This window comes from Falco biarmicus, chromosome 1 (genome assembly GCF_023638135.1).
Source record: "Falco biarmicus isolate bFalBia1 chromosome 1, bFalBia1.pri, whole genome shotgun sequence".
Lineage (NCBI taxonomy): Eukaryota > Metazoa > Chordata > Aves > Falconiformes > Falconidae > Falco > Falco biarmicus.
In genome coordinates this window covers 72,287,681-72,309,857 of record NC_079288.1, presented here as the reverse complement: position 1 = coordinate 72,309,857, position 22,177 = coordinate 72,287,681, and the positions used below count along the sequence as shown (strand labels likewise).

Below are 22,177 nucleotides of genomic sequence, written 5' to 3'. Positions count from 1 at the left end.
AAAGACTAATGCGCTATTGTCTGTCATGTTATGGTGTTATCAGTCTCACAGATAACCACTTTCCCATTGATAACATTTGGGAGATGACGTTTGTTGAAGGCAGGACAAGTACCCCTCTGTGAGACAGCGCAGGGCTGGGAGAGTAGCTTTGCCAAGGGGAACGCTGTAAAGAACTTGTTTACAGAGGTCTAGGATCCCATCCTGGTGCGTGCCTCCTAATTCCTGGTGAGCGGCATGCAAAATTAACATCAACAGGCCTCTGAAAGTAGGGTCTGCAGAACTCATTAGTTCACAATTGGACTGTTTTCAAACTCTGGGAGATAGTGAATGCGGGATGGGGCGCTTTGCCTGAGTTTAAGTCCCTGTAGTTGCTGAGCAGTTCAGCGTCATTCAAACACAGTAATTTAGGAAAATGGAAGTGTGCCTGAGGATTGAGAATAGCTGATTGGTATGAAGGGATGAGAGGATTAGGGAATTTGGATTTTTAAAAAGATTTTTGGATCATGTCACAAACGGGATTTTGATAGGATTTTTAGATTTGTTCTTGGATGTGTGTAACTCATGCGGTTTTCAGGGAGACAGATCTCTGTTGTCTAATGTTTCTATCAGTGTTTTAGTTCACTAAGCAGGATTGGGGAAGGAAATTACATAGGATTCACTTCCAACTTTGTTAGATGTGTTTTGTTTTTAGAAAATACTTCCACTTCAATTTGCAGTGAGGTTACTTAATGACATTACCACAGTTTAGCTTGGCCTTAGGCGACCTTTGCCGCTGCCCTTAATGTGGTATTTTGGCAGAGTAATAGTGAGTGGCACTAATTAAAACTTCTTCCTGAAAAGTCTACAGGACGATGGGTCTGATCTCTGTTGGCTTTGAGCCTCCCTCTTCTCCAGCACCGAGGCTTTGCTGCATTACTGCAGGGCTCTCCTCCCTCTACCACTTCTCTAGCGAACCCGCTTTCTTGTGCATACGGTGTTGTTCTTGATTGATCTTCTCATTGGCAGTATTAGTAACGGGTAAAACCTTAGCAGTCAGGGACAGTAGGAGCTGTGTTCAACACAGCCGTTGAGCTGTTGTGCTCCAGCTAGTGGTAAGCAGGGGGTGCTTCTTAATTAGAAATTAATATTCAAATGCTTCTGGGGAAAAAAAGAAAGGGAAAAAAAATCACATTCCAGCCTCTTGGGTCGCAAAATGTCAGTCTGATAATGGCACTCACATTTCTGACTTTACTTACTGTCGGTGGAGAAAAAAATAGATTTATCTTTAAATAAACGTAGTTATTTGTGTTTTTTCTCAGCCTGTACAATTGTAATTAATGTTAAGACACTCTCTAAAACAAGGGATTTATTATAATGCAAGGGTGAGGATGGCTTCTATTGACCTTTTCCTCTGCTGGAGTTTCAGTGTTTTAGTATGTGCTGCTTGCACTGGAAAGAATTTATAATCACAGGGCTGTCAAAGACAACCATTGTTCTCCCTGCTCTGAACATGTGGGTCAGCTACAAGTGCTTTCATATCCCCCAGAGCCAGGAGCTGGCAAAGAGTAAAGAGCACAACTGAATTCTTCTGAGGCATCAGGAAAAGCATTTTGCATATTTTTCATTGCTGATTGCTTCAGAAAGACATCCCTCTTTCATAACAGGAATTTCTCTTCAAGGTAGAGGGAGACTGGGGCACACTGCTTCATTATTTTGCCGAGCTGAAGCAGCAACAACAAATGCTGTCTGCTGGTATCCTGGCCAGATACAATAGATGGGCAAGAGGAGGGGGGGGGTGTCTTTTGGAAAGCAGCAGACTTAAACCTGATGCAGGCACAATGTTAAAATCCTAGTGCCTTTGCCTGTGCTATGGACTATGGACAGCAAGTCAAGTTTCAGGTTACTTTCAGTTTTGATCGGTTTATTGCTTGCCTGTTGCAACTTTTTCTGTTTATCGTAGTAATGGATTGAGCGGGGTTTCCTCTTAATCATTATAAAATTGGGGTTTATTGCAAGCTTGCACTTTTCTTTTGAAGGAGAGAAGCAAGGAAACCCTTTTTAGGGGAGGAGATTTTTAGCATTTGGGAAGACGTGTTGTTGTCTGATGTGTAGCGGATCTCACGGGTATGCCAGTGGCTTCTTTACGAAGAGGTACCTGCTGTACTTCTGTGTAGGAAACGGAGGATATTGAGAGCCCAAAGCGCAGCATTCGTGACAGCGGCTATATAGACTGCTGGGACTCTGAACGCAGCGATTCCCTCTCCCCACCTCGCCACGGCAGAGATGATTCTTTTGACAGTCTGGACTCCTTTGGCTCCCGCTCACAGCAGACACCATCTCCAGATGTAGTTCTCAGAGGGAGCAGTGATGGTAAGTACTGGTCACAGTGCAGCACATGTAGAATGTTGTGACGCATAAGTAACGTTGCTGGAGCAAATGTCCATTCGGAAACTGGACACAGCCTCTGAATCATGCTAATCCGGTGGGAGAACTTCTCTGTGAATGCTGATTTGTGCTCCCTGAGGTTTAGATGACTTTGCCAACAACTTACTTGAAGTCTGTTGCAGTTAGCTTAGCGCAGCATTGGAAAATGAGTTACATCATTGCCATGTAATTTTATGATGGGAAGGGTGCTTTTCTGGGTTCTAGTGTATGAGGATGTTATGCAGACTCGTTTTAACTTAGGAACTAGGCTGGAGCAAGAAATAAAAGTGCAGGAACAAGGGAAATACTGAAGTGAATAAAATGTTTGCCTAAGTAAACCTTGGGCAGATAAATCACAGAAATATCTTGGAAATGTCTGATACCTGACAGTGTTTGAAGTCTTACGTACAATATTTTGCCAAATGTCATATCTGTTTTCATGGTATTTAGAAAATGGGGTAAATTAATAGCTCCGGGCATCAAAGCTGTGCCCGTCTTTGTACAGCTTTATGTGAGGACATGCAGCGCTAGGTTTACAGAAGGGGTGCTGCTTCTCTGCCTTTCTTACCCAATTCCCAGAGGCTTCCAGGGGCTTGTAGGCACAGCATGCTGTCTGAGGAGCTAGATGTGGAGGGTGGAGGTGTGGAGCATGCAGTTAGGTTACCTGTTGTGAGCAGGATTCTGGTTCAGAACAAAGGGATGCTTGATTGAGGCTCCCACTGTGTGGTTACATTCCTGATGAATGGATGAATCAGTCAGACTTCATCATCAGATGAAGTTATGTTCCACACATGAATCAGTTCTCCTTAGTAATGTTACTTATTTAATAAAAAAAGGAAGGGCAGAAAGACTTCTTGGTAGGAACCAGATGTTCATACTGCTTTTGGCAGTGTGAAAGAAACTGGTGATAATCACAACCGGACACATGAGAGATTTCCTGAGGTGATGAGGAACTCCTTAAAACTGAAAAGCTGGCAGGGAGAGCTGGTATTACAGCTGAATTGTGAAAAAGCTGTGGGGAAAGCAGGGCTAAAATCTGCTCTGCTGTTTTGAGTGGCCTGTGGTACTGGGGCTGTTGCTCTTTGACCATCCAGAACCAGTTACTGGGACTGATTCCCTGAAACAGCCTCATATCCCCTCAGACACTGAACAGAGCACAGTCTCCACATTACAAAACATTTTTCTGCCTTCCCAAGTGAGACAAAAGTGTGGTGCTGGCAAATAGGAACACCTCACATGTCTTAATCAAGCAGTATTGCTCCATCCTGAGTACTCAAGGAGAGTCCAAGTGTTCCTGCCTACTTGGAGCTGGTTACATATAACCTGTAGTGGCTTCCTATCAACTTCTGCTGTATCAGCAGGTTTTTGTAAGGTTTTGTGGTTCGTTGTTTGCCACAGCTAAGACATACTGTCGTGTCACATTGTCGAGTCCATAACAAACACAAAATAAGATGCAAAAATACAAAGCCTGTTCTTAAAAAATTAGTCTTAGCCATATATCCAGACTCGGGGTGCATGCAGATGCTGTGTGCACACATATGACTTGTCCAGCCAGCCCTGTCTAATACATCCCATTTTCCCTGTTTGCTGCTGCCATAATTTCACAGCTGCCTGCTCCAAGAGTTGCAGGTGAGGTGTAGCTTGGCTGACCTCTTTTCTGTCAAACCTATTCCTGTGGCCCCAGCAGTGTTTTCTCTCAGCTGTGTGTAGTTTTTGATAGAGATAATGTATATGCAAAGCTGGATGGAGGAAAAGGTTCTGCTTACATTCTCTCTCTCTCCATTCAGATAGGAGCTTTATAAACCAAATAATACAATACCGAAATAAAACTATGATTCCTTCCACACCTAGAAAAAGAAAAAAATGAGTAGACATGATTTAAGTGATCCCAAGGTGATGGTTAGTTTAGGGGGAAGCAGTAAGTAATACTATCTTCACAAATGCCATCTGTGATTAGCCCCACTGTTAGGAGCTGGTCTGGTGTCCAGTGAGGACCCTGTCCCTTGGCAAAAAAACAAACAGAACCAGTGGCAGAGCAGAACAGTTTGTTTAAAACACAGTAGAATTGCAGACTGACCTGCCTGTAGAGTTGCTAATGTGCTCAGGAATTAATAACATCCTCTGCTTGGCCAACAGTTGTGCATGTATCTTTGTTTGAAGGATCTGTGCATGTCTGTGGTGCATAACTGCTGTTACGGGTTGTGGAAACTAGCTGCTGCTTCTTCTACTTGGAAATGCAGAATAACTAAGTTAAACTTATAAATGTAGAGCACAGCTGCATCTTCCATTCAGTGCTTTGGCTTCAAGTGCTTTTTTTCGCATATCTGAGCTGAAAATAATTTCACAAGCAAAATATGAATAATTAAAGAAGCTGTTTGTCTTTGAAGTACTCATCTTGGGGATGCTGGTAGGCACATCAGTAATGAGGGAGAGGAATCTGTCCTAATTCCTTTGCTACTGCAATTATCTATTCCACCATTTCTGTCTGCCAGTTCAAGACTGGTTTTCATGCAGTACAAAAATAAACACCAGAACAAAGTCAAGAGCAAACAGAATAGCAAATAACAGTAAGCGATCTTCTCATTTTCATTTAGCTACTCTGTGGCCCTGCCTAGTCTAACGATGCTACAGCTCTTCAAACCTCACCTATCCTCAGACACCTGTGATTCTGTGGTTGTGTCTCCACTTTTTGTGTAGACATAGACTCAGATTACCAATCATGGTGCCAGTTATCATATGCTCTTAACCAAAATTGTTCAAGCAAAAGATTACTGGCAAAAAGTGCTTTGTGCTAGCTCATTTCCATTATGTCTTGTCTTTTCTTACTGTTCCCTTTCACTCTTCTTTGTCTCTCTCCAAGCAAACATTGAATAGCTCAGTCTGCTGCAAAAGCTCTTTGCAAATAACATTCCTAGCATATTTAGACCTCTTTTCCTTCCCCCACTTTGAATTATACACAAGCTACTTGTGATTTTTATGACTTCATTGTTTTTAGTTGTTCATTAGGTAGCTCAGTGAATTAGCAAATAACTTACTAGTATGGTGAATTAGCAAGAGGACACAACCTGGGTGGCTTCCCCTCACCCCAAAAAGGGGAACAGCTATTGCATGTGCAAGTGTTGCAAAGGGGCTGAGGGCCAGAGACATCCAACGCTCCAAAGCTGGGAGAAGGTTTGAGTCCTGTAGGGAGAAATGGCTGAATATGCTCCATTTCAAACCAGGGCCTGTGGTAAAGTTGCACTGCTGGGAGAGAACTATTTACATAGCTTCAAAAGGCTCATGATGGTACAGGGAATCTAGTGAATGTCTGTGAAGTGGCTTCAAAAATGGCCATGAGGGCAGTTCCACTGCAAATGGTCTTTAAGGTATTTGTCCTACCACTTGGGAGTTTTGTTTTCAAGCTGGAAAGGTCTTGCCTAAATTTCTGTGTTTTAAATGAGTTGTAAATATCAGAAAGCTTAGTTCATTTGAACAAAATAGCCACTCAGCTCTTTGATCTCCTGGCTTATTCTGTGTGACTCTTGATTTTTCTCTCTCACCTTATTTATTACCTTTGCCAGACTATTCTTCAGTCTTTGCTGTAATGATCTAACCTCTAAATCCTGAGATCCCTTCCTTCCCTCCTTGCACCGTTCCATCTGAGGATCAAGTCTCTTGTCTGTTTTGCAGTGTGCTAGACTGATTGACCAGGCAGTGGGTGAGACTGGGGGGAGACCATCCAAGTCTTCTGGTTTATAGCAGCTAATGCTTATTCTCAGGTTTTGATCAAAGCTGATGCCGAGTGCATTAAAATTGCCATTAATATGTGTTTGTAGAAACATCTAGAGATTCCTGCCATTTTGTAAACATACAGCATGTAGCCCTTTTTGCTTGAGACTGCAATGCTTATGAAAGTCTATGTTGAGGAGTCTGAATCAGGTCAAACAAATCCATGTGTTAAACTAAGAGTCATTTGAGCTTTAGTCAGGTAAGCCTCTGTAGCTGCTCAGTGTGATTGACAAGTCTGGCTTAATCTGACACAAAGTTTTTTGATGTGACCTTGGACTGAAGATGTGTTTTTTAGGGGTAGAAAATAAGGCTTGATAGAAAAAAATGTTTACTGTCTGTGTAGATACTACGGCTACTACCTTCAGTGATTAATTTTAAAAACCAAACACAGGTAAAAGTGACTTCATTTTTTGGTGCATTAGATGGTACATGCTGTGTGACCTCATTTTTTGGTGCATTTTTGGTACCATTAGATGATACATGCTAAATGTAATCTTTGGTGGTGTTTTCTCTGATTTATAATTAAAAAAAAAAAAAAACAAAGAAAAAAACAAACCAAAACCAGAACTGGATGAAAGTGAAAAGAAGAGGGATTTTTTTTCTTCTTCACTAGGGAGAGGAAGTGACTCAGAAACTGACCTGCCACACAGAAAGATGCCAGATGTGAAAAAAGATGATATGTTGGCAAGGCGGACCTCACACGGTGAACCTAAATCAGCTGTGCCTTTTAACCAGTACCTCCCAAACAAGAGTAATCAGACTTTCTATGTACCTGCTCCACTTCGGAAAAAGAAAGCTGAACAAGAAGAGTACCGAAAGAGCTGGAGCACGGCAACTTCACCATTGGGAGACAGACCTTTCAGGTAAGACTGGCACGTCCAACTTCTCCCTTCCTCAGTGGTGATGCTTTAACACTTGCCTAATTTTCATTCTTTACATAAGGCATATGAAGCTGTAATAAAACTCTTGCTGAGATGGTACTGATAAATTGTTTGTAGCAATTGGCAAAGGTGGTAGAAAAGCAATGGGTGGAAAGTCATTGTTTTGATGTCATTATTTACTGTATAATGGAATGTATAGCTTGTGTTTGGCAAAGTGTTGGTTAGTATTATTACCATGGATGTTGACTCGAATACAAGGCTGGACAAAAATGTTCTTGATGATCTGTCTCAGTTCTCAAGACAGTTACTCACTGAGAAATTATACTTACAAGGTACGTTTTATGTATTCAATAAATATAGGTAATATTTTTGCTGTGTTTTTTTCAAAATAAATTTATTTCTGTGTTGTATTCTATACACCAGTACAGTTTATATAGCTGTGACTATGTGTTTCTGCATGGGTTTGGCAACTGATATTTCGCTTTTGATTTGGCCTAAGCAGCACCTTCCATTAAAGAGCATAATTATCTTCCTGGATCATTCATCAGAATATAATTTGGCGTCTTATTATCGACAAAATGTGCTTATAATAAATAAGTGTATATGTTTCAGGCACAGCATACATTAAACTACCTTGTATAATTCAATAGCAAACCCCACCCTGAAACCATAGAAGAACAGAACGAAACATCAGAACTGTGTGAACAGGAGAAAGTGGGCTCCATGGCTCCTGAGGCAAGCTCCCTTAAAAATCCAGTATGTTTGAATCAAAATGAAGGAAGCTCCATAGAGCAGTCTCCTTCATGTAGTGCAAAAGAAACGTCGGCACCCAAGGGGAAGGATGCAGAAGAGATCAGAAAGTTAAGAAGACTCAAACAAGCTGGCATTAAGGTCATGTCAGCAGCCCAGCGCTATGGCAGGTTAGCCCAACGGTGTGGGAGATTGTGCACGCTTCACATTTTTAGGATTGGCTGAAGTGTGGGTTTCCTCAGTCCACTGTGATTTCACTTCTCCTAACAAAAATCCAGACTGCTAAGCACTCACAATTGCTAGTGAAGGTCTTGGTCTAAAAAGGCTTGTGAGGTGGCAGCTGTGGATTGCAGAATTGTGATGCTAACTGCATTTGTGTTGAGAAATTGTATCGCCTTACAGTGTGATGTAAACAGACTCCAAGAAAACTACTACACAGGCTACTTGTCACCTTCCACCTAATGCTATCTTGCAATTAATAAAAAATACATGTAAGTGCACACTAAAAATGCCTTGTTTAGGCAGAAGTTTTAGAAACTTACTTTCCTTGTTGCCAATGGGATGGTTTCATTTACTGAACCACACTTTTTAGTTGGCTAATATTTTTAGCTGTGTTAATACATGATGCATTTATTTTTAATGGCCGGAACTATAAAAGTACAGTGCTTGTTAACACATGTACCAGTTAAAGCGTGGAGGCATAGTTCAGCAATCATAATTTGACTGACTTTGGCATGGAGTATCAGTAGTTATTCACTAACTACTTGTGTTACTTGGTTTTGGATGTTGTTCAATTTGGTTATTTCCTGTTCTTTAACTCAAGAGCTGAATGATGGCTAGGCTCACTGCCCACACCTTTCTATCGTCTGATACCAGATCCTCATGAAAAATCTCTTTTTCTCATGGGGTTAGCCTGCAAAGTAGATTTTTAACCAACAATTCAGAAGACTAAACTCTCATAAATTATCAAAATGGTTTGGCTAAAGGGTAAACGTACAAATGTCCTTCTGCCCAAAACATTTTATTTAGGATTGTGGGGTGAAATCCTGACAGTGAGTAGTTTAGCAGATGCTGATCTACAGTCTGGGCTTTGAAATGTAGTAGTAAAAAGTACAGTTCTTACATGATGCAACTTGTTTATAGATACAGCAAAGCTTGTCTGTGGCCATAGAGAGATGTGCCGTATGCAGATAAAACAGTCACAGTACATATGCTGTCATATGTCCTCTTCTCAGGTTCACTTCAGTGTTGTCACACTGTAATGAACCAGTGTGTGAGTGTGATTGAGGAATACTACTTTAATAAAGCCAGATACTAATGAAGAGGAACTATCTGTCATAAATTAATCCTTCAGGCTCAGTTAGTGTGCTAGTCAATCTGGAATCCATAAACTGGTAGGACACTAGCGGAGTCCAGGGCTGTAGTATTAATGATGATGATGTAGTAATGTGTAGTAGCATCTAGTAATAGCTTGTGTTTATCAGTGCAGTGCAGCGCACAACAAATAGCACTGTTTGCATTTGGAGGATGCTCACCACACTGTGAGTCCCTTTTCCAACCCTGTGCTTGATCTACTGGCTTGGTGTCTGTGGAAGAAGCACATGTGACCAAATGTGTGGTTCTTCGGCAGGAAATTGGGTCTCCTCTTTCCTTGGACAATGTGTTGTCCTGACAGGGCTGAAAGAGAAGGGAGGAGAAATAAAAAGCCATTTTCCTTCCTTGCTCTCAGTGGAAGTGACTCGTGGAATTCGGCAGCTGGAGGAAGGAGGAGCTGCTGGTTTTCTGCCCCAGCTGAGGGTCAAAGAACAGAGCTTTGTGTAGCCCAAGCTTCACCATAGCAAAATGGGAGCCTGGACTCGAGGACTGTAGGAAGAGACAGCAGAAAAGGCATTGGGGTCAGAGGTCTGTAAGGAAAATTGTTTGTATGTGGAAGTGGAAGAATTTAGCAGTGACACTTTAGGATACAGGGCAGCTTTTAATCATCTTTCTTAATGTCTCATGATCGTTCCCTATTCTTTGAACCTCTGATTTTTCTCTCACTTCTTGGCATCAAATTCCAATTTACAATCACTAATGGCGCTCAACAATTCTCAGTCCCTCTTGTTTCTGTATTCTGATTTTTTTTTCCTTCACCCCTCTTATTCCCTCATCTTTCTATAATGCCAGCCTCTTTTTTTTCACCTGGGGGTGTAGTTTTCTTCCAGTTCCTCTGAGTTGTTTACAGACTGTTTCCTCTCAACGTATTGACTCCTGGAGGACGCCCACTGTGACTTTGAGTTCTACAAGGCATCTAATTGTTCCTAAAGCTGAAACTCAGTAGGGGACCTTTCTGGGTCCGGCACAGGAAGGATTTGAACTTGTATGCAAATATATTTTTTGCTTTGGATCCAAGTACTTATCTCCATTGCTGTAGCATGTTGTAGGAAAAGGCTCCATTGAACTAGATGGTATACAAATGCATGCCAAAAAGCATTCCCTCTTCCAGGAGTGTATTTATTGTCTCTTTATAGCATGTTGTTTTGTTGATGTGTGATCCTCTTTGCTTGTCTGCATCTGTTTCTTATTTACACTATTGTATCTGAAAGGTAAGGATCAGATGCATGGAGACTCCCTAAAAAGAGGAGAATGAAGTGTGGATGTAAGGGGGAATTTTGAGCAAACATTTTTGGCATGTTCATTGCAAAAGGGACACAGATTCTTGACAGTGCATAAGCATGCAAAACCCTTTTGTTGCGTGAAATGCAATATAAGGATCCACAAGCCTGTTTGAGACCCTGCTTCAGGGAGTGCAGAGGCCCACAGTCTGACACTTTGGAAGCACCTGCCATACCATCATAGACCCAGGTGGTGTTTCGCAAGGGCTGGGGCTGGGCACGCAAGAGTGATTTGCAGATCTGCTGGGAAATTGGTCCATTGCAAGTTTCAAATCTGTAGTCTTCATTCTCTCTATGGGTAAACTGTCCTTTAAAAGCACTTTTGAGGCCATCACAAACTGATTCAGGAGACCCCAAAATGTCACAGCTGATCTCTGATTCCATTAAAAACAGAATGCAAATGAATGGAAAATATTCTTAACCTGTAAACTGGTTGCTGAAGTCTAGTTACATACTAAAAGCTGTAAGTTCTTCAGTAATTCATTACAGTGACTCATAGTTGCTCATAGTTGTTTGAAAATTATAACTCTATATTTCCAAAGTTGCCAAAATCACCCTTCTCAGAAATGCCATGTTTGATGCTCTCAAGCTTCAATAGCATTGGTGGACATTAGACTGAAAAATCCAGCAGTTTTTACTGAATAATCACTTGTTTATACATAGCTTTTAAAAACTAAAACCATAAACCAATGTGCCCAACCTAACCAGCTGAATAAATACTCATCTTATTGATTTTAATTTAAGAAGTAAATATAAACAAGATTTAATGGAGTATTATGTGATTTTATTCATGCTCTTTATGTCCAGTGTTCTGAAAATTGCTTCCAAATTAATTGATTTCAGAAAAGGATAATGGTACTGGTTAAAAAATCTGATTAAAAAATTTAATTTAATCATATGTACCCTGGCTTACTTGGGTGAACAAGTCCCAGCATATATGAGTTCTAGATAACTATTTTCCTTTGTGCCTAAAACATTAAGCATCTACGTTAGATCAATGTATTTTCTCTAAAGCTTTCATATTCTTCTGCTGGAGGAAAAAAAAAAATGTCTTAAGTAACCATAAATGGAAAATGAGACTCTTTCCTTGGTAGTCATCTTGTACTTCCTGTATTACATATGTAAAAAGCAACTTTGATTCGGGCAAGTTATGCTTGTGCATTGACAGCCTGTGATGTAGAATTGAGCGTAGATGTAGAATGTACCTGTTCAGCAGTGAAATTTGAACCCAAAGGTGACCTTGTAAGGGTATACACAAGAGTCAACATATTTAATGTAACTAATTACTGTATTCTTTTATGGAAGAAAGAGTAGTTGAAGGCTCTTCTGGAGTATCATTCTAAGTGGAAGCTAAGGTATTGTACCACTCTTGGTGATGGAGGGGGTATGCAAAGCGTACAGCAGCTCGGAGCCATCTGTTCCAGCTGTTTCTGAAGCTGTTGTGAACAGAGATGCTCATGAGGGAGAGGGACAGCAGTTCACTTTGGAGCAAGCACAATTCCCCAGTGTTGTGTGCTGCCTTAAATGAAATCTTGATCCTTCAGAGAGATCTAAGAAAATTGTTGCCTTTGGCTAATTTGAGAGCATGCTCTCCACATCACTGATGGGAGGTCCTGTATGTTGCAGCATAACAAGACGAAGGCAGGCAGTTTTGTGTTGCTTCTCTGTGCTCCAAACCTGAGCCAGGCTGACCCATCAGGGATGGTTTATGGCTTCCTCATAACTTTCTCTGGCAACTTTGTTGAGCACTACTTTGAAAGGGCAGTTGGGGCTGTAAAATAAATGGCATATATATAGTGGGCTTGCAGGGCTTTCAATGTTTAAAAACCCAGCTAATTGTTACACTTTTTTTCAAAAAAATAGTAGAGAAACTTGAAGCAATGACTGAGCCATTCAGATTTGCTTTCTTAATTTCAGTCTGTTTAATCCTTTGTGATACCCTCTTTTGCCCTTTGTGTAGCAAGGTGTGCCGTATGAAAAGGAAATGCAAGACATTTGCAGCCTACAAAAGTACCTCACAGGACAGTCTTCTGCTTGCTACCCAGCTTCCTAAAATATCAATAAATACAATTTGATTTTTAAATGGGAGAGTCACCTAGCTCTTGCCATCTGTCTTTTCAGTTTGCTTAAGAGTATTGACTGTTTACAAGTTAAAATGAGCTTAATCTTTCTGAGCAGCAGCTGTCAAGGATCTTTATTGTTGTAATCTTCAGCAACAATAAGGCTGTGTTGGTATCGGTCGCGTTTCTGACCAAGGCAGATGGCAGTGTGTTCCAGCACGTCCATGTCATTGGCATACTGGTGCTATCATTGTAACTACTGTATGTCAGCACTGGCATGGAGGGCTTGTTCTGGGGGAAAGGAAGGTTAGTTAGGGAAAGAATCAAGTGTGGATGTGTGTGCGAAGAAAAGCAGTTAAGAATATTGGGACAGGCAGCCTCAGTGATTACTCGGGCCTTTTAAAAAAGTAGAGCCATTCAGAAGAGAAAGTGCCAAATATTTGATATTTCAGGGTTCAGCAATGTTGGCCAGGGATCATGTATTTGCCTCAAATCGCTTTCTTTGTATGAAGTGTTCGAGAAGTTTAATACTGCCATTTACAGTACTACATTCACTGCATCTTGTATGTTAAACTAGTTCTTACTGGTTCTTCTAGCTATAGCTAGAATAAATAAAGATCCAACATGCTGATTTTCTGTGTGAAGTCCTTGAGGATTTGTTACGTGTATGTGGTAAGTTTTACTTGTTGCAAGGCTTTGAAGAATCTAACAGCAGCCTGGAGCATATTTCATTAATTGTGCTTGTTTTGTAACCTGGAGATGAGTGCTGCCACTGCCCTCTCCTCCCCTGATGCCTCAAGAGCTTTACTTAATTTTGCTCTGTGTTAGTAAAAAGCCAACATGTGAAGACAACGGAAGCACCCCAGACATCATCCTTCGCAAGGACAACCCCTTCATGACATATTATCAAGGGAAGGATTCTGGTTCAGAAGATGAAGCAGCCAGCAGAGTTCCTGATTTAGAAAAGGATGACTTTGCCACCCGGAGAGCCAGAATGAATCAACCCAAACACACGGTTCCATTTAACTCCTTTTTAATTGGACCCTATACAAGTAAAGATAAAGGTAAACTGGAAGACGTTAAAAAGCCATTGCAGATGGAACAGCAGGAACATGCAAGGTGTGCATTCATGGTCTTTTTCTTTCTATGCTAATGCTTAATTTCACATGGCTTATTGCTCTGCAGGACTAAAGCTGTCTTGGCTACAAAAAAAATTTACAGGGTAAAGTAAATACAAATGCTTTATCATGAAATGAACAAAAAACAAAAACACCCCACCATAGATTACCAACTGTAATTTTTTGTTAGTGTATCAGGACCAGGAGCTTAATTCGGGTGAGTGTAAATAACATAAAGACTAGACACTTATGTTGTCGAAGCTCATGAGACAGTTCATGAATGTGAGTAGTGGAGAATAAACTTAGAAGGTATGTTTTGCATCTCAGCTCTTTTGTTGAGCATTTCCAATGCACATTTTGAATGCATTTGTTTCACCTAATGCCCTTTTAATACCCTGCATAAAACATTGGCTCAGATAACTCTTTAGTTAAGGCACTGAACACATATGCCTACTATAATGCACCAAATGGTGTTGCACATAGTCCTAGTGTTTCTTAATACAGCATTCGTTTTGGAAACTGAGTACAGATTACAAAGTTTCAGCCTAGAAAATCTCTTCTTTCTTCAATTCAGTGATGCAGACTTCTTAAGAAGTTGCTGAATACAAATATCTGGTAGGCACAGACCTTCTTCAGGAAACAAGTATTTTTTTTTATTTGTGCAAAGAGAAGTGATCCTAGATAAAACCACTATATACACATTACAATAGACCTTGACTGTAATAACTGATAGATTCAGAAAACTTCTCTTAATACTTAGTAGCTCTTTTCAGTAATGCAAAATGCCTTTCAGTTGCTGGTAATTTGATTATAGTAACATTTTATAATTACTAGTTTGGCAGGGCATCTGAAGAGCACATAACCAAATTTTAATATTCCAACGCTATTGACATGACTCTAAGATCAAAGAAATTCTGTAGTATGTTTGTGAGCAAAACTTGAGTTCGCTTTGCTAATAATATGAAAATGAGGTATTTGTAACTATTTAAGAGAAAGCTTATTGCAGAAATGCATAATACAGTAATAACTTAAAGATTTTTCTTGCTTGAGCTAGGAATAGAAGTCATGCAAAGAAGTAGTCTCAATAGTGCATGAGCAGGATAGCGTAGATGGAGAGATTTCAACTTCAAATGATTCGTTCCATGTTTACTTCCTAAAATTAATGTAAAACGGATCTTATAAATTCACTTTTATCTTCTTGTGCTCTGAACCTCTTCTGTTGACACTGATTTATCATTGCACCCTCAAAATATCTTTTCTTGCTGAACTGGAATGTGTGTTAAATTAGAAGAAGACAGGTGCACATGGCATCAGCAAACCAAATAGTGACACGCAAAGAGAGCCCACTTCTGCAAACTGAGAAGACTGAGTCAGAGGAGGAACAGCAAGTGAAAGGGCCTGATACTGAGAGAGATGATTTAGCTAAACGGAAATCTCAAAGCACCCTTCCTCAGCTACGAGAAGATGTGATTTTTGTGAATGCCTCTATAACAAAAGCAGATCTGGAGACCTGGAAGAGATTGAAACTGTCAGGGGAGCCCAGGTATGGTTTCTGCCTGTGGACAGGATTGGCACCCTGGGAAGCATGTTTAGTTTGTCACAATCCGCTGTGTGTGCTTGTGGTTTTAAACTCGAAGAATGCCTTGATGACAACCAGTCCTTACCTCTTTCAGTTTTCAGGAGTCCAGAATCTGTAAAGGGATGCTATCTATCCTGAAATGACAATGGGTCCATCATTTAGAGCACTACAGTAGTTTCATGGTTGCTTCCCTGGTGGACACTCTTAATATCATATCAGAAAGGTCCCTCTTGTCTTGTGGCTCAGTCTGCTTTGAAGCTGCTCAAAGCTGAACAGCACAAAGGTCCAGGTGGCACCACTCACTCGGTAGCACTACGCTGCTGCTAACCAACTATCTTCAGGACTTGAGGCATTATACCTTGGAGGTATTACCTGAGGAACAGCATCTTTTTGCATCAATGTGGCTACACTGCTTTTGAGACCTGAGCTAATACATGTGTGTGGCTGTACTCCAGTGCTGAGTAAATACACCAGCACTGTTTGTTACTGCAGCAGGGGTTTCAGGAGCTTCATTGTATGGTGTAAATGTGCTCTTACTGTAAACTAAACCTCCACAAAGGGAGGTGGTATAAAGCAGTTATTCTAAGCTGTTTCCCTATGGAAATGGGCTATAATATGCGCAGGTGATTTGTGACTCCAGTAGGAAAGGCTAACAACTCCTAGCCTTCCTGTTTAGGCTCATGTCATTTTCCAATTAAAGGTTGCCATCTGTTCAGGCATTCTTCTAACAATGTGTTACTGTATGTAATTTTAGCTCTAATAGAAATCTTTTGAGGTGATTTCCTAAAATCAAAACGGTTCAGGATAAGCAAATTGCCCTTGCTAGTGCCATTGTGCCACTGGAACTCCCCCATGACAAGGCATGTGTACTGGTGCTGTGCAGTCCCACATAGCATGTGGCCCAGGTCTACATGAGCAGGTAAGGGAACTGTGGCTTTGTTAAGGTGAAGAACTGTGTCTGGAATGGGCCATATGCTGCATTCCTTCCCCTAAGGAAGAGCTTCCATGGATGTGCTCCCAGAGTTTCCCCAACAGGTCTGCAGTATCTTCAGATTTTATCTGTCATTTGGGCCTCAGTATGCCATAGCTTTTTGTACCCGTGTCTTCGAATTTTAAAATAAAAACCCTTCAAAAACCTTAGGAGCATTTAATCTGCTTTATTCTGGGGTCTCATGTTGGGGGGATTCTTTTATTCCTCATTCTGACTAGTGAAGAAGATCTCACATGTCGCAGTGACACTCTGCCACCAGCTGAAATCACAGTGAAAGCAGCATCCCATGATGATTTTGCTGTCCGCAAAGCCAGAGCAAACAGAAAAGCTGGTAGCCCCAAGCAGAAGTTTGTGCATTTTGGGCCAGTAACTGAGATTGATCAACAGAAATGGGACAAGCTTGTTATTGGCAGAGCTTCATCCAAGAGTGGAACAGAAGAGGAAAGCAAGAAAGATGGTGTGGAGAGTCACTCTGGTGTTGAAAGCTCTCCTTCAACCACTGTTGGCAGTCTTGGGTTTGCTGAACACAGTGATGAAGTACCTAAGCCACAGAACGACTCCAGGTATTTGGTGTGGCTTAGGAAGCGCTGCTGAGCTGGAAATGAGACCTGTTCTTGCCAGATGCTGATGTGCATGGGGGTGGACTGCAGCATAGACCAAAGAGCTGTTTATGCACATGGCCTTGTTCAGGCATGTGATGCCTTCACAGTATCTTAACATGTTTAGGGTTACACAAAACAGCGCTGTGTGAATGTCTTCTGAGAGCTTGCCTCGAATTTTCTAATGGGCACTGAAATCGCTGGTATCTCAGCCTAAGCTGTCGTTCAAGCTTTTTCTGCTTCTCAAATTCCAGTGGCTTTGCTCTGCCTGCTATCAGCACATTAGGAATTTGTCGTTCAGCTTGCTGGCCTCACTGATGTTCAAAAAATGCTTTCTTCAAACTTGATGGATTGACTTTCTTTTTGAAGATGTAATGCTGAACCAGGGTGTATTGGTGCTCTGTGTTTCTGGCATTTATCAGGAGGAGAATTACAGCTCTGGGAAGTTAACATATTAACAGAGCTTACATTTCTTCAGCTTTTCTTTTATTGCGTGGTCTGTGGCTGTAGCAAGAATTTTTAATGAATGCTTTTAGCAAGCAATTCATTCATTGAAGTCTGTGTGTTCATAAAAACATTTGAAAACTGAGTTGGAGGACTCTTCTTCATACCTTTCATTTGACCTGAGAACGTTTTGTCTATCTCACCCCTCCTCTCAGTCTCATTGATAGTGAGGTAGCCAAGTCAGGTACAGATGACTCTTGCAGCAGAATGCCAGCACCTGCCCCAGCTTTTGGCATCATCTCTGAGAAACAAACCCCATGCAGTTTGAACAAACATCAAGAAAGCACCAAGGAAGACTGTGATGGGCTTTTACCAGACATTGAGAGAGATGATATGTTGGTTAGAAGGATGGGAACTTTTCAGAGGCGCGCCACTAGCCCTGTTCCCAAACATGGTCCCCCCCTGTCAGTAGCTCCTCATCTGCTGCAGCAGCAGCAAGGGGAGGCAGCAGCTCGTGAGAAGGATTCGAAGGCTCCACAGGAAGCAGAAAGGTCAGAGAGCAGAAGCAGATCCCTCTGAGCTTCATGCCTGGGGTGTGTGTGATGTTAGCTTGGATCAGTCAGCAATGTTGTTCGCTCTTCACGTGGCTTTTAAAGATGTGTTTTACTCATTCGTCATGGCATGTGTTCTGTTTTATGAAATTACTTACAAGAATGTATCCTATGAACATAAAACAGTCTGTTTTCTTTCATAATATTTAAGTACTTCAGTTCTTAATTGCTGTTCAGCATGAAAACAGTCTTTCATCTTTTGGGGGGATTTCTTTTACAATCCATGGTGCTTTGTCCAGACTTTTCTGCCAGCTTCTAAGTGAATAATTCCTCACATACATTTTTATGCAATCCCCAACTTCTAACGAATCACCTACATAAGTGTGGCATTCAACATAGTTTCCTCATGCTCTCACTCCCCGTGCTGTAGCTAAAGTTGCCTACTTGTCCATTACTCTGCAACTGTGCTTTGAGTAACAGTGCCCCACATTGCCTGAGCAGCCAGCTGCCTTTACACAACTGAGCATTATCACAGACCAGTGTCACTTGTCTCCCTGAGCAGTACTGTCACACGAGAAGAGAGCCAAGAACAGCTTGAAATCCCTCAGCTGCAGAGCGGTGGAACAGAAAACAAAGTGAAATTTCCAGACCCACTAAGAGATGACATGTTGGCCAGAAGAACTGGAGCTTTTCTAAAACAGCCTGTGCCCAGTGTTAAGCAGTTCCTTCCCATGCCATTTTCAAAGCAGCAGAGTAAGCAGGGCTCAGCTAGAGAACTTGAGAAGAAAAGTACGAGGTAAGAAAGTTGTGCTTCTCTCTTTCCCTTGTAGCTGGCCCTGTGGGCTGTTTGTAAAGACCTCTTAATCTGGAGGAGTTGCTTTTGGACCAGCAGCAGTTTCTTCCACGGTTGTCCTTGATTCTGTGCTGACTCTGCTCAGAAGGCAGCAGGGCCGGGTTTCTGGCCCTTTTGGTGGACCCTGTAAAGCAGAGCTCTACCAGATGCAAAATTCTCTTAATAGCACATGGAAATGGATATACATAGCAGATTGAGTTACATTTGCAGAGGTTTCTGGTTAAATATAAGCTAATAATTACAATCATTTCCAGCTAGAAACAGATCTGCTGGATGTAGATGTAGTAGGTTAAATGCTTGTCTATGACTTAGATGGTGCCAGTGACTTCCAAACGGGAAGTCTAGAGATCCCGAGATCCCTCCTGATACTGCTCAGTGTCTTTCTAAGCACCTTTGTTCAGATGTGTAAGGCTATGTGGGGTAGTTGGTGGTTTAAGCCTTTGAACAGAGTTATCGTTGGCTGGTTGAGCCACATGCAGGTGGTAGAGTGGAAAGGTTCTTATTCATCAGCCTCTTCAAAGTACATGAGGAGAAGGTTATGCACATGCCTGTGCATACACAGATGAAACACTAGCGTACGGTTCAGCCAGGAGAAGAAAAACTCATCTGCCACAGAACTGAACAGCGGTTTGATGTTGAGAAGACCTTAAGTTGAATACTTTAGTTAAAATATGTACTTAATACTTAACCTGTCCCGGACACTGCCAAAGATTAATGTTTCTGACATAGAGGAATGGAAGTACAAGCATTTGACTGTTAAAATTATTCTTTGTGTGCCTGCCTCACTTAGCTTGTCACCTATCACCTATGTGGGTTTGCGGGGGTTTTAATTGTTAACTTACAGCTATGCTTTTCATTATGTATATGTGATTTTTCAAATGTTGCTTAATACGTCTCTTTGCACTGCTGCCTTTGGCTCACTCAGGCCTGAAACATGTCCACAAGTCTGCATTAATAGCTCTGGAAAAGCTGTAACACAACCACCGCAAGAAGAGCAGCAAGGGCAGGAAAAATGCAATCTTCCTCCTGCAGGACAAGATGAGACTGTTTGTACTGCCCAAGTGGGTGAAGGCCTTAATGAAGTCCACCTTGGTCAAACATCTAAGCTTCAGGAGGTTCCTGAGGAAAACAAAACAGAAACATGGTCATCCAAGGATGAGCATCTGCAAACGTGAGCTCTCTATGGTGTGAATCACGCAGCTTGTACACCCCTGTGTGCACACTTCAGAATTCAGATTGTGCATTGCCTGATGTGTTTTCAGTCCAGACTAAAATACTGTATGTCAGTAATACACTTTTGGGAAATGAATGGAATGGTTTTGTCATGCATTTTCATTTGAAATATTGGTATCAAAGCTAATGGAAAGGAAATATTTGATTAGAGTATATATGTTGAATTGCAAAAAATGTTTAAGAATAGCAGAGGTTCAGCTGGCCTCTTCTCTTTTAGAGGTGTGTACCTTACTTCTCCATGATTAGAAAAAGTTGCAGTGTTGACTTTTGTACTTGTTCTATGATAAATCCCAGGTACAAATATGTGGTTTGCATGGCTCTGAACAAGACTGTCACTTTAGCGAATGACACTGACTTGTGTATTACCAGTACCTTTTCCCAGCTACCCACCCCCACCCCCCCACAAAAACCCCAACACAACAAAAAGGAAATCCTGTGGCTCACTTTGTGCCTATAATATTTGTCTCTTCCTTGCTTCAGTAATGGTGATTCTGAGCAGTCCTGTGGGATGTAACTTAAGTTTTGTCTCCATCGCATGTGTGGCACTAAATGTAAATGTTAATATATTGTCTGTTTTCAATAATTATTTTCTGCACCCATTTTAGGTATGCTTCAGCAGATTTTTATAATGGGGGCTTAGTATGGGGTCAGGGAGGGATGGGTGGTGTTCTTAAGTAGTTTGAGCTCCAGGTGATTTAGGTAAGTCTTTTTCGCTGAATACATAATCCTTGAATAGTATGAATCTTTTTCGGGTCAGCTTTACTAGTACAGGTTGGACGTTCAAGTGACAGTTACCCAAATTGTATGGGTCCAGTTGCAATTACTACTTAATGTATTTATCAACGCTCTAATTTTATATTTGGTCTTGTAGATTCGGCCCCAGAACTGCTGTGTCTGATGACGCAGAGTAAGTTGTCTTGTGTTCACAAGATTCTATTTTAAACAACTTACACTGCATGCTTTTCTGTCTTTCTACTAATTTAAAATGCAGTTGATGCCTCATTATTATTTTGCAGTGTTCCAGCAAATAAATTTTTCAGAAAAGCGCTGAAAAATGGAATGCAATATGGCTTACATTGCAGCTAAAAATAATTTTTATATAAAAACCCATAAAAACTGAGCATAACACTAATGCCCAGCTGTTGCTTAAAGTATTGTTTCCTCTTTTTTTTTCTTTTCTTTTGTTTTTCTTCTGAATTTCCATTGCCTCTAATCAGCTACAGGTAAAGAGAGTTGGGTTAAATCTGGGCTGGGTGTTGAGGAAAAAAATAAAGTATGACCTGTACAGGAAGAAATAAGAAATCCCAAAGTAAAGTCCATTGTGATCTTCAGAATAATCCAGGAAAATGCATCTTCAGCAGTTTTGTTGTTGTCTTTTAAAAACTTTCTCCTGAATCCCTTCTAGGTTGGGTTTAATTTAATAATGTACTAAACTTCATTTTTATAAGCTCTTCACCTCAATGCTTTACTTTTGACAGAAAGAGTAGGACTGTGATACTTACTTCACTCAAATGTTTTAATTGTGTGTATATGCATGTAAACTGTAGTTCAGAATCATATGCATTGGCATTTAGAAAGCTCTGTGAAAGTATTAGCTATTCATACAAAGTGCAGGCTTTTAGAAACAAAGTAGTTGGGAACTACCCGCATAATAATGTCCTTAATATCCTCCTTCTGTTCACAGAAATGCATAGTACCTCCTCTGTCTCCCAGATTAAATAGCAAAATACAAACAGCTGGAGGGGTTTTTTACAACAAGTATATACAGGGACTTATATGTCATTTTTTGCCCTTTCCTCTAACGGTAAAGGCTAGAATCATGAACTGAATATTCTTCACAAGATCTGTAATACCTTTATGCTGAGCAAAGCTTGTGTCCTCTGACCACAAAGTAAATGTGGCCATTTTCAAGCAGCAGAAATCTGTTCAATCAAATTAAGAAATGAGATAAAAAGAGCAGAACAACACAGACGTGTTGTACGTTACAATGGGGACGACTTTGCCATTTCAGCAAGCCTACCTATCTGATTGATTTGTTCATATTTTCCGCCACGTTTTTGCATGTCTGTATTAAATGCAAACATGAGAGAAGGTACGTGAAGATGCCTTTCAAAGAGGCATTGCAGTGGGTTCGTTGTATAATGTGAAGGTAGCAAAAATGAATATATCATATTCTTTATTCCACATTGATTCTGATTTTGTTTTAAAAGGCAAAACAATAATTGTTCAAGCCTCATTGTCATCCTTTCCAGATGTGCCACAGTTTACAGAGCACTATTATTCTAAACTGTCT

At 40.9% G+C, this 22,177-nt stretch overlaps 1 protein-coding gene across 1 annotated transcript in view; it reads left to right on the top strand.

Moving 5' to 3' along the window:
• Window positions 1–22,177, top strand: part of LIMCH1 (LIM and calponin homology domains 1) — a 181,386-nt gene that overhangs the window by 114,572 nt on the left and 44,637 nt on the right. The window contains exons 7-16 of the mRNA XM_056351247.1: window positions 2,154–2,349; window positions 6,785–7,034; window positions 7,703–7,972; window positions 13,345–13,635; window positions 14,923–15,177; window positions 16,423–16,767; window positions 17,475–17,798; window positions 18,361–18,594; window positions 19,577–19,822; window positions 20,756–20,791. Coding sequence (XP_056207222.1) covers window positions 2,154–2,349; window positions 6,785–7,034; window positions 7,703–7,972; window positions 13,345–13,635; window positions 14,923–15,177; window positions 16,423–16,767; window positions 17,475–17,798; window positions 18,361–18,594; window positions 19,577–19,822; window positions 20,756–20,791 — 2,447 coding nt within the window. The remainder of the gene's footprint in view (window positions 1–2,153; window positions 2,350–6,784; window positions 7,035–7,702; window positions 7,973–13,344; window positions 13,636–14,922; window positions 15,178–16,422; window positions 16,768–17,474; window positions 17,799–18,360; window positions 18,595–19,576; window positions 19,823–20,755; window positions 20,792–22,177) is intronic.